The 12,870-nt window shown below is 37.8% G+C and overlaps 1 protein-coding gene across 1 annotated transcript in view; it reads right to left on the bottom strand.

The window, feature by feature from the left end:
• LOC114049686 (UDP-GalNAc:beta-1,3-N-acetylgalactosaminyltransferase 2) overlaps positions 1–12,870 on the bottom strand; it is a 37,317-nt gene that overhangs the window by 2,597 nt on the left and 21,850 nt on the right. The window contains exons 6-10 of the mRNA XM_027871010.1: positions 10,614–10,724; positions 8,733–8,811; positions 3,511–3,694; positions 1,258–1,383; positions 118–277 (exon numbers count right to left, since the gene is read on the bottom strand). Of these exons, the coding sequence (XP_027726811.1) occupies positions 118–277; positions 1,258–1,383; positions 3,511–3,694; positions 8,733–8,811; positions 10,614–10,724 (660 nt within the window). The remainder of the gene's footprint in view (positions 1–117; positions 278–1,257; positions 1,384–3,510; positions 3,695–8,732; positions 8,812–10,613; positions 10,725–12,870) is intronic.

Here is a 12,870-nt window from a genome sequence, read left to right on the forward strand (position 1 = left end):
CCAGTATTCCTACACTCCTTGGTGCCACTGCCAAGGACAGCAGACTACGGCTGGATAAAACTCAGTTTAAACCATTCTTAAATTTATCATGATCTTGACTAACAAATTCTCGCTTACCTGATACGTCTTTAGTCTTTCTGAGTTGCTTGCTAGCCAATGAACAATATCTTTGGAGATAACGTAACCTGACCCACATGCAAAGGCAGGATAAGCAGGACTGGGGTACTCTAATTCTTGCCACTTTCCTGTCCGGTCAACTGCCCAATTCAATCTGAAGCTTAGACCAAAATAATCGTGTCAGTTTCTTGTGCTTGCTGGGTAGACAAACCAATACTTATCACACTTCTTTTTCCATTTACTTCCTCAACCCCCAAACTACTGTGGATAAATCAGAGAGATGAGAAAATTCTCTTTAGTATAAACAAGCAGAGAGCTCTCTGAGGAGAAACACTGTTGTGTTTTCTTTGTTCCTTTTTTTCTACTCCTTACACACAGATAGGTCATTTAAAAAAAGGTCAAAACTCCAAAAGACTCATGATAGAAAATGCTGTCTACATCCAGAAAAAGAACTGTGGAGTCTGAATGAAGATCGAAGCATATAATTTGCATTCTCTCTCTCTCTTTTTTTTTTTTTTGGTTCTTTCTCGTGGTTTCTCCCATTGGTTCTAATTCTTTTTTACAACATGACTAATGTGAAAATAGATTTAATATGAATGTATATGTTGAGCCTATATCAATTCACATGCTGTCTTGGGGTAGGGGGAGGGTAGAGATAGGGAGAAAATTTGGAACTCAAAATCTTACAGAAGTGAGTACTGAAAACTAAAAATAAATAAATTTATTATTATTTTTAAAAAAATTTTAAAAATTTAAAACATCAAACAATTTTATATATGCAATGTTGTTAGACTAAAGTTTTCTAAGGAGGCTTTTTTTGATACAAGAACGGGGGGGAAAAAGTCAGAAGGCTCTCTTGTATGCTAAGTTCTCTCAGTTTATTAATATGAAATTGCCATCTGGGGTGGTGTTAGTCATGTCTATTAGCAAAAAGAATTTGTCCAAAATTGCTTTTCTCTTCTCACCAGGCAGTAAAATATAGAAGCCTATTATGTTTTTTTCTTAAATTACCACTAGGAGACTAATAAGGAAATTAAATTTCACAACCACATTTTCTTGTGAAAATAACACTATACATTTCACTTCAAAGTAATTACATCCAATTACTTGAAAATCAGTAGGCTGAAAAGTTTTACTCACTTTCCCCACCAAGAATTTGGTCTGTCCAGGTTTTTGTGGGCAATCCTATTAAACACAGCTTCTAAATCTATGTAACAGTCATCATCTGTCTTCAGCAACAAATCAAAGCTAGTTGTGTCCACAGTCCTGGTGCCAAAACACACATACACACACACACATACACGAAAATCAGTGACAATCTATATGGAACACAGCAACAAGATAATATGACAAGAAGAACAGAACAGAGAAGGCCTGATGGAGACCTGAATACTTCTTAATTATTTCACAGTGAAATGTCTTTCTTAAAATCTCATAATCTCATTAAGAGAATGATAGGAAGTAGGAGGCTGAATTGAAAAAAAAAAATCAGAGGAAAGTTCTACCAGCTGTAGGATGGCTGGATTAATATACCAGTTCTGCCCCAAATTTATAAAGTTACACTAATGCTAGTGATTATAAATTTACTATTGATACTAACAACTGAAAAAAATCTACATTATATATTTGATATGAGGGTAATGAATAAAGAAATGTTATCTGTAAGGCTGACTCAAATTATGAGATAACTGCTCAATTAGCAGTTAACTAAAAGGATCTCATAGTTTAAATACACACAAGATTCACATTTTGTCCATGTAATGGATCTGAAAAGCCTTAAAAATATTATTAAATACTATTAAATATTAAATACTATATATTTAAATAGAACTCTCCCCCAAAAGCCAAATCCCTTTCAAAATTTTACATTGATGCCAGAATTATACATCAACAATGTTTTTTAAAAATTTTAAGTAAATTTTCTTCAATATATTTCAAAATCTATATTGTACTTTCATATTTTCAAAATACAATAGCTAATTATTCTTCACATCCTGAACCTTCAAACAGTAATGTCATAGTTAATGGCTCCTACAAACTGAAATATCTGATAGCTCCTAACTACATGCAGATTAAGGGACTAATGCAAAGAAAATTGAATTCCTAGGTCTTGTAACTGCCTAACTTTGGCCACAGCCATTCCCCTGATTCCCCACACTTAGTCATACCTGAGTCCTTGGCCTATTAGTATCTCTGAAAAATTACATTCTATTGTCCTAACTCTACAGTATCTTCAGACACCTAAATCTGTCACCATCTTTGACTACCAAACCATACTTTATACAAAATTTGTGTTTATCTCGAGTACTTTTTTTTTTTTAAGTGAGGCAATTGGGGTTAAGTGACTTGCCCAAGATCACACCGCTAGTTCATGTCAAGTGTTTGGTCCGAGGCCGAATTTGAACGCAGGTCCATCCTGACTTCAGGGCCAGTGCTCTATCCACTGTGCCACCTAGCTGCCCCTCGAGTACTTTTGTGCTCTGGGTCAGATAGTTAGCACCTGAGGTGCTATGGAATGGGAAAAGTTAAGGGAAAGAGAAAGGAAAAAATATGGGGCTCAATGAGGAAGAAAGGAATAAAAGCTTAGGATTAGGATTTTAGAAAATTAAAGAGGTGGTTGGGATTTGAATATCAATCACAGGTCCACACACATATACTCATATGGCTTATCACATAAACACGTATAGGTAGTGAACAATAGATTTGTATTTGGTACCAAGCGTTATATTAGAATAAGCATCAGCTGATTAAGGAATCCTAAGCACAGGAATAACAAATGAATTTCAAGACAACACTCATAAATACTGAAGGCTATTAACATGACTGGATTATAAAGAACATTGAATCTAAATTTGGAATATTTTAATGTTGGAGGGATAAAGAATTAAAATAGTTCATGACAGTAAAGACAAATAAATCCTCTGACTTTAAATCCAGTGCTTTCCCCCCCATACACTAAGAAGGCAAGGAAGTACAAAGAAATAAAGACAAGAATTCTTTGGGGCAGATTTAGGGTTGTGAGTAGCAAAATAATTCACTGTTTCAAAGTAGACGTATAAACAACTAAAATATGACCCCTTTTAACTTCACTGATTTCCCCTGACGGGTGCAAACAGTTGTTTGCCTTGTTGTTCATTCTTCTGACTTATTTGTGTTGGTGAGAATATCCTCAAAACTATATTAACTTTTGCTTAGTTAATTTCTAGTAATTTAATCGCTGATCTGCTACCTTGCGTAATTGGCAGCATTCTGGAATGGCAATCCTTAACAAAAACTGAAGCAAAATTGATTTATATTCCAGATGTCCAGGGTGTCACTCTCTGAGAATAGGTAAGGTTTTTCTACACACGACAAATCACATAAAACCCAACCACAAAATATTTTATAACCTACCACCTATAGAAGTTCAGTAATTTTGCAGGAACATTTCGGTAGGTGTCAACAATGTCCACAAAAACAATATCATCAAAGGTGCTGCTCTCTTTTTTCAATAAGGCATCCTCTTCGCGGAGGTTATTGGTATGATCAATAAACCTTTCTGGGCGAGTTTGAAGGTTTTGTAAAAGGGTATCACCTTCTGAAAAGGAGGAATGACAAAAATGTGAGAGACAATACAAAAGCTAATGAGTAAAAAAAAAAGGCTAATAAGTAGTAATACAGCTCATTTATATACAGTATTATAATTTGATAATAATAATAACTAGTGTTCATTAAGCCCCTACTATGTGCCAGGAACTGTGCTGAACACTTCATTTAGTATCTCATTTGATCCTCACGATAACCCTGCAAGATGCCATTATGATCCCCATTTTATAGTTGAGGAAATTGAGGCAGAGAGGTCACACAGCTAGTTAAAGTGCCTGAGGCTGAATATGAACTCAGGTTTTCCTGACTCTAGGTCCCATACTCCTGTAACCTACCTGTCCATTACAAAGTACTTTTCTCAAAATAACCCTGTGAGATAGGTACTACTCCTACTTTACTAAAGAGGAAATGAAAGCTTAATAAGTGTGAGTGAGAGAGTGAGAGAGTGAGTGAGAGAGAGAGAGAGAGAGAGAGAGAGAGAGAGAGTGAGTGAGTGTGTGTGTGTGTGTGTGTGTGTGTGTGTATCTACATTATTTAGCTTGAAGTCTTCCTGACTTCAATCCAGCTACCAACTTAGAGGGGTAATTCTTCAACCCTAGTTCTCCATCTCTCAAGAGTCTTACCAATCACCTCATGGCATATCAAGAAACTAAAAAAATCATGAAGTTAATTTTGCTTTCAATTCATGGAAGCAGTGCCAAATACTAGAAAGAGCACTAGTCTAAGAGTCAGAAAGTTTGGATTGGGCCTTAATTCCCTTGTCTATTTAAATGTGGAAGTTGAATTAAATTTGTAATTCTACGACCATTCCTTTTAACTTTAATTAAAATGTGCATGTGGACTGCACAAGTTTTTAGGAGGGAAGATAAAAAGTTATAAGAAGCCAAAGTCACAACAGAGATATTAAAACTCCAAAAAGTGAAAGTGGGTTTAGAGGGGGTGTTTAAAAAAGTTCTTTCTGGGGAAGCTAGGTGGTGCAGTGGATAGAGCACCAGCCCTGGATTCAGGAGGAACTGAGTTCAAATCTGACCTCAGACACATAACACTTACTAGCTGTGTAAGCCTGGGCAAGTCACTTAACCCCACTGCCTAGCCAAGAAAAAAATAAAAAAGTTCTTTCTGTTCTAAATTCTTTTTTAAGACCCTGTGTAATATATCCATCTTGAGCTTACTGTCAAAGCATGGCAGAAAATGTCAGTCTAAACCTCATTTCTGCCAAACTGTTTTCCAGTTTTCCCAAAAACTCTTGTCAAATGGGGGCAATTCCCCCAATGGTTTATGTATTTAAGTTTATCCAATGCTGGAGATATTTTCAATAGATGCTTCTTGCTTAACCAGTCTGTTTCACTGACATGACATCTCTTTGTTAAAGCCTGTACCAAATACAGTGATGGCTACTTTATGATATAGTTTGAGGTGTGGTAATGCAATGCCCTTTTCATTTGCATTTTTCTCATTATTTTCCTTGAGTTGCTGGACCTTTTTTTCTTCCAAATGAATTTATTTATTTTGTCTAGTTCTATAAAGCACGCCCACACCCCCCTTCTTCCCCCCTCTGATTGACTGGTGTAGTATTAAATCTGTAAATCAGTTTCCAAAGTATTGCTATTTTTATTATGTTGGTATAATCCAACCATGAACATTGGTTATCTCTCCAATTATTTGTTTCCCTTATTTCTGCAGTGTTTTGTAACTGTATTTATGTAACTCCTGCATGTATACTGGTTGGTTAACTCTCAAGTATTATGTATTTTATAGGGCTTTTTTTGCAATGAAATTTCTTGTTAGTAATTTTCCTATTTGTTTTTTTAATCAGTATTTTATAGAATTGCTGATGTTCATGAATTCATTTTGTATCCTGCTCCCGTGCTGCAGCTGTTGTCTTGATTAGTCTCTTCACTTATTCTCAGGGGAAGCACAGTCCCTTAAGACTAAGAAGCCACAAACTTACTTTCACTAAATCTGTGGCTCACTTTGCACAATACAGGTGTGTGGGAAAAACTAAGTGTAAATGTTATTAAAAATCAAATGCATTTGGATAGACTGCTATTCCTAGGAAACTGACGGTGAATAATTTTGTAAATTTAACAACTTCCTCCCGTCTAGGATAAATGGAGTGTTACACATCCTGCTTCCTTAAAGCAGTATTTGCCTCCTGGTGTTCTATGGAACTCATATGCTCTATAGGAAAAGAATGGGAGCGGGAAGGTTATATAAGAAAATTTTGATGCTAGTGATCATTTCCTGGGGATAGGAAGAGACAAGGCTCTCTTTGAATTTCAGGAAGGAAGGAAGGGAAAAAAGTTGGAGTGAGGCAATCAGGGATAGGATGATAATGGTCTTAAAAATCTGGTTGCATCACGATGTGCTGGGTGAGCAGTGAGTATATTGCCATGGCTGCCAATAAGTCCTGCCACAAAAGATAATAAAGCAAGACAGAGTGGGATGATAACTGCAGCTAAGGCAAAAGTCTTGCCATAAGCCATAGACTTGACTGTAACCCAACTTGGCAGAAATGACTTGCAATGAGAAGACTGGAATAGGAGAACAGATGTCCTGAGAATATCAGCAGCAGCCCAAAGTTGTTGGAAAGAGAGATACGTGCAGTACTGAATTAACCCTTCTCTGTTTCTTAAGTAAGGTGCTGTGCTCCGGGCAGAATTGCTTCTGCTCCAAGACCTGCAAATCCCAAACACAAAAAGGCTTCACATCCTTGAACTACAGAAGCCTGTACAGCATTTTTTTTTTCATTATGAAAATAAATCAATTCTCTCTATTTTCTTTCAAAATTTCCTATTCTCCCTTTATCCTGTGGGTTTTCTATACCAAAGGATCAGTATTCATAGGGCTGAATAATTCAAGGCCAGATATCCTATTGCAAAACTATTTTTGGGAAAATGAGCCTACTGTTATGCTAGTACAACAAAAATTTAATATAGACCTCACTGGTTATCTGCTTAATCATCACTAAATAAACTGGTGTTTATTCCTTCACCTTAATGCCAGAGTTATTTTACTTTTCAAAGAAAAATATCCTCAGTGTGTAAAATATAGCTAAAAAAAATTTTCCCCTGCATGATAACAGCAGGTAAGTCCCTTGCATGCAATAGAGCTGAGTGCCAGGAGTCAAGAGCAAAGAGTAACAGGATTCCTGCAAAGACGAAATCAGCCAGATCTCCCATAAGAATGTTCTTCCCTATTCCTTCCCCCTATAAATAAATGAAATAAAACTGAATGTTTAAAACAAAGCAATAAAATAATGGGGAAAACAACAGGCTAGAAGGAATCTGGGCAAGTACATCATCTTCATATAGTTTAAGAGAGCAGTTAAAAAAGACAAAAGAGTCTTTGTTGTTTAGATATTTCATTCTTATACAGACAAGAAGAGCTTCCATATTTCAAAATTTAGGTCACTTGAGAAACACTTTACAGGTTCTCTCAACAATAATCTCAAAAGACATGAAAAGCTATTTTTTTTTTTTTTTTTAGGCAATTGGGGTTAAGTGACTTGCCCAGGGTCACACAGTGAAAAGCTATTTTTAACAACACAAGGGTGTCAGTGTTCTCAGAAAGGACGCTGCTACAGATAGGGAAGTAGAATCCCAAATTTTAGGACTGCATAGGAGGACCTTGGACTTTTTTTCCTAACTAGGTCCCTTCAGTGGCAAGCTTTAGGAAAACTCTTCAACTTTCCCACAGTTTTACTCCAAAGCTGATACAGCCAACCTCTTCTGGATGATCTAAGTAAATGGGCTCCTTTCCTCTTTAGCAGTGTTGTCTATTGGAAGGAACACTGGGCTGGAATTAAGGGCCCAAATCTTAGATCCAACTTTATTATTAGATCTAATACATGGGGAAATTTTTTAACCACTCAATTCACTCATGTAACACTGGGACCATCATACTTGCTCCAATCTATTTCCCCATGGGGACACTGGGGAGCTAACAAGAGAAGCTTTGAGAAAAAAGGTAGAATCCCTCTGTAAGAGCTTATCAGACAGGTCTGTGTATGCCATGCTTCATTTTATGTTGCCCAAAATACAGGCACTACTCACAATGAAAGCCTAGTAGAATAAAAGGCCTCTATAACATGGGTCTTAGTCCCAAACCTGACAACAGCAATAAAATGGAGTTCCACTGTACTTCATCTCCAAGGTCTTTCTCTGATCTTTTATAGTCATTGGCAAAACAAGGACCCCTATTCCAAGAACCCTTCAGAAGGGACTGTACTGATTGGAAGGGATACAGTCCTTGAGAATTGTGGCATCACCAAACAGACCTTGCTCCATCAATGGCTTTCAGTTATAAATAAATATATTGGCAGTATCCTTCCTTTCTTAGCTACCACTGAGAGGATACAGGTGAATAAACACTAATGCCTTTAATAACAAAAACAAAAAACAAGAATCCCAAATACAGCCAGTACAAAATCTGACCAAAATTTCCTCTAAATAATGTCTTAGAAAAAATTTTGGGTTAATACTCTTGGCCCCCGAGCTCTTAAAGTATGGTTCTGAAACTTGTAATCTACATTGCAGGAAGAGGAGAACCTCAAAGAAGAAGTAAAAGTGGGAGCTACCTAAGCCTCACTGTTCCACTGGCCTAATCCAAGAGCAGGGGATAGGATATGGCCCAAGGCCCCTAAAAGCCTGTCAGAAGAGGAGCAGGCTTTCATCCATTGACTGCCTTTCCTGTTGTCCTATCTCATCCCTGCTGAAAAGATAAGCCAGTGGCAAGGATACATCATCCCCAAAAGGCTTCTCACTTATCTTTAAAAACTGCTTTTTAGGGGCAGCTAGGTGGCACAGTGGACAGAGCACCAGCCTTGGAGTCAGGAGGACCTGAGTTCAAATTCGGCCTCAGACACGTAACACTCACTAGCTGTGTGACTCTGTGCAAGTCACTTAACCCCAACTGCCTCACAAAAAAAAAAACCAAAAAACCAAAACCCTACTTTTTAACTCTAGGTGCTGTGAATTAGGCCTAAGAAGTTCAGGAGGCTTTTTCATTTGTTTAGCCGGTAAACTTACCTTGAATTGTGTAAATAAAGCCTCCTGCTACTCCCTCTACACCTTCCATGAATTCATAAGGCAATGCTCCCTCACCAGCCTAGAAAAAGAATGAAGACAAGAATGAAACACTTGGCATGTTTCATTATAACGAATTATCCATATTTTAAAAGTATTTGGCAAAAATCAGAATATTTCTTCAGAGCAAACATTCGTTTAAGTTCACGAGGCACCAAGATGAATTAATATCACTATGACACACTGTACTTTCATGTTTCTTCATCTAATTAGTGTACAGTACCCCAGGCACCTGAAGTCTCCCTTTGGGTCCGCAGGGCTGCCTTACACAAAATTAGAGTGTCTTGTTTTTGCTACTGCCAAAGTCCAAAACCGAATGTCACTTTAGCTTCCACCCCTCAACATCTTTTTTGTGTTTTCAGTAACTTAGACTTTTGTTTTCTCTTAAAGTGAAAATTCCCACTGAGCTAGAATATAAGGCAGGTTCATAGTTCAGACTGTCTTCTCAACAGTTGGTGCCAGTATAGTTTAAACATGGCTGTAAGTGCAGTCATTAACATAACACTGAATTAAAAAATACTGACTGACCCCCAGACATCCTCTCTACACAGTATACACACAGCAACCATCCTTAACATTGTCGCTGTAACTACTCTATACCTGATCAATGCCATGATTCACTATGAACTGTTTATTTCATATCAGTCTGGTCTCTGCTAATGCTGTTTTCCAAAACAGATCTCCCTGTCTAAGACTGCTTCCTTGTGTTGGTACTTCTGCTCACCCAATTTCAGCTTGCCACAGTGCTATCCCTGAAGTCACCCATCTTTCCAACAGGTCTTTTCTGAAAGCAGTGTTGCCAGAAACAATGCCTTAAAGCTGGCCTACTGCCAGTGTTCAGTGGGACTGTTGGTAACCTTGTCTTACCAGAAAAATGCTAAGGAAGACTGATCGCTGAAAAAATGTCTTAAGAAGACTAATGTTAAGAGACTCAAATTTTGCAGCCACAAAAAGAGTTGAATTCACTGACTACACAAAAAACTTATGGCTCTGTCTACAGCTTGTTGGCCAGGGCACACTGACTCTAGATTTAGCTTTCTACATCTTCAATTACTGATGGAGCGTGGGAAAAACGCCCTGCAAGGTAGCAGAATTCAGGGATACATGGTATAAATCTTTGCCCAAAGGGAGATTTTCCCTGACATAAGGAACTGGGTTCAAATTATATTTCTGATACTTACTAGCTGTGTGATTAAACTCTCAGGACTTCTGGTCTTTCCTTTGACTAAATCATAGATCATCTGGGTATCTGCATATTTTAAAGCTTTTTTGATTCACTCTCTAAAATTCTATATTTAATAAAACTAAAGAAACAAAATGGAAGTTTTTAATTTATTAAACCTGTCAAATACCAAATCTCCAAATTCCTTTAGCAACATTAAATTAAAGCACACATGTAGTCTTCATTTTAGACTTGCCTGTCAAGTGGTATTTTAAATGAAATATAACTAGCCTAGTAAGACAGAAAATGAAGATTCTGGACAGCAATGAGTTAGGGTTCATAAAGAATTCTCACTCAAAAAACTCCGAGAAATAGAGACATTTTTCACTCAGAGAATTCACTAACCTGAAGACATTTTATACTAAGGTAATGTATTCATTATATTTGAATTTATGAATTCACGTGTGACAGCTATGTTTTAAGCCTTTCAAGTCTTTCTGCTATAGTGATCTCTAAATACGTATCTATCAGACATGCTCTAACACAGAATACTACTTCCTAATGAAAGGATTTGGGCAAAAAGGAAAATGAATAATCAGTTGGTATGATAACTTGTAACTTTCCCAAAATTCTGCTCTGCAAATCGAGAAAGTATGACTTACTGTGATGATTCTGAGAACTCCCCCTCCATCGTTCACTGTTACTTTGTGAAGATTCCTAGACACGAGGCCTTGAAGATCCTGGCTCTCCCACACAATTGTGCCTTCAAAGCTCTGTTGTTGTTGTGTTGTTTTTTTTTTTTTAAAAGAAAGAATAAACCTCTAGATTAAACTTTACAAAGAAAAAAACTGTTCTAAAAAGAATAACTGTGACATGACTTTAAATTATCTAGGTTCATCAAATTAAAAGAAAGACCCTTGGAAAAGACAGTGTACTGTGTTTAAGTTTTCTAAAAGACTAAAATGTATCCATCCAATTGTCACTTTTTTTTTCTTTAACCATGTTACCTTTAAATTTTCCAAACATAGGGGCGGAGCAAGATGGCAGAGTAAAAGCAGTGACTTGCTTGAGGTCTCCCTCAAACCCCTCCAAATACCTGTAAAAAATGGCTCTAAACAAATTCTAAAGCAGCAGAACCTATAAAAAGACAGAGTGAAACAAATTTACAGCCCAAGACAGCCTGTATGGTTGATCAGAAAGGTATATTGCGCCGAGCAGGGAAAGGACACCTCGGCGAACCTGGAGCAGGCCTCAGAAGACTGAATCATGGGCAGCTGTGATGGTTTCCAGACTTCTCAACCCACAAACGCCAAAGACAACTTAAAAGGTCAGTAGGAAAAGTCTGTGTGTGCTATGAGAGAGAAGTGAGGTCCCAGCCCCAGTCCCTGAGCACGACCCCAGGGCAGCGGCTGCTTCCTGAGCTTGAGGCCCACAGACTGAGGGGGAATCAAGTGGCTGATCAGAGGGGGATTGCAGGGATCTCTTTGCTGGTGCAGGATTCTCTTGCTTTGCCCGTGCTTGGATCTGGTCACAGTTCTGGGTGGCAGTCCTGGGGCAAGAAGGAGCGCTGGCTTGGTGGAGCTTGTAGTGGAGGTAGAGAGAAAATCCTCCTCAGAGTTCCAAGGCAGAAAAGAATACTTGTGGTCACTCACAGACCACAGCAAAGGCCAGGAAAGGAGTAAACACCTTGCCCTTGATCACAGTACCTTGGAAGAAATGAAAATGTACAGGTCCCTACAAGTATCTCTGAAAACAGCTACACAAAACCCCCAAAGCCTGGGACAGTACATTCTCCCCACTGGAAGCAGACCCCTACCTTAACAAAGAGTTTATAACTCAAGTAATTGGCTGGGATCATGAGCAAGCAGCGCAAAAAGAGTGAGACCCTAGAATCTTACTTTGGTAACAAAGAAGACCAAAACATACAACCAGAAGAAGACAACAAAGTCAAAGCTCCTACATCCAAAGCCTCCAAGAAAAATATGAATTGTCCCAGGCCATGGAAGAGTTCAAAAGATTTTGAGAAGTAAGAGAAGTAGAGGAAAAACTGAAAGTGATGCAAGAAAATCATGAAAAACAAGTCAACAGCTTGCTAAAGGAGACCCAAAAAAATACTGAAGAAAATAACACCTTAAAAAATAGCCTAACCCAAATGGTAAAAGAGGTCCAAAAAGCCAATGAGGAGAAGAAAGCCTTAAAAAGCAAAATTGGCCAAATGGAAAAGGAAGTCCAAAAGATTACTGAAGAAAATACTTCCTTAAAAATTAGAATGGAACAATTGGAAACTAGTGACTTTATGAGAAATCAAGACATTGTAAAACAAAACCAAAAGAATGAAAAAATAGAAAACAATGTGAAATATCTCACTGGAAAAACAACTGACCTGGAAAACAGATCCAGAAGAGATAATTTAAAAATTATTGGACTATCTGAAAGTCATGATCAAAAAAAGGCTAGACATCATCTTTCAAAAAATTATCAAGGAAAACTGTCCTGATATTTCATAACCAGAGGGCAAAACAGAAATGGAAAGAATCGGGCACCTAGGTGGCACAATGGATAGAGCACTGGCTCTGAAGTCAGGAGGACCTAAGTTCAAATCCGGCCTCAGACCAAACACTTGACACTTACTAGCTGTGTGACCCTGGGCAAGTCACTTAACCCCAATTGCATTAAAAAAAAAAAAAGAATCCACTGATCACAGTGAAAGAAATCCCCAAAGGAAAACTCCGAGGAATATTGTAGCCAAATTCCAGAGTTCCCAAGTGAAGGAGAAAATACTGCAAGCAGCCAGAAAGAAACAATTCAAGTACTGTGAAAACACAATCAGGATAACACAAGATTTAGCAGCTTCTACATTAAGGGACAGGAAGGCTTGGAATAGAATATTCTGGAGGGCAAAGGAGATAGGATTACAAC

Source organism: Vombatus ursinus, unplaced genomic scaffold, assembly GCF_900497805.2.
Source record: "Vombatus ursinus unplaced genomic scaffold, bare-nosed wombat genome assembly UNPS02014798.1, whole genome shotgun sequence".
In the NCBI taxonomy this organism is placed as follows: domain Eukaryota; kingdom Metazoa; phylum Chordata; class Mammalia; order Diprotodontia; family Vombatidae; genus Vombatus; species Vombatus ursinus.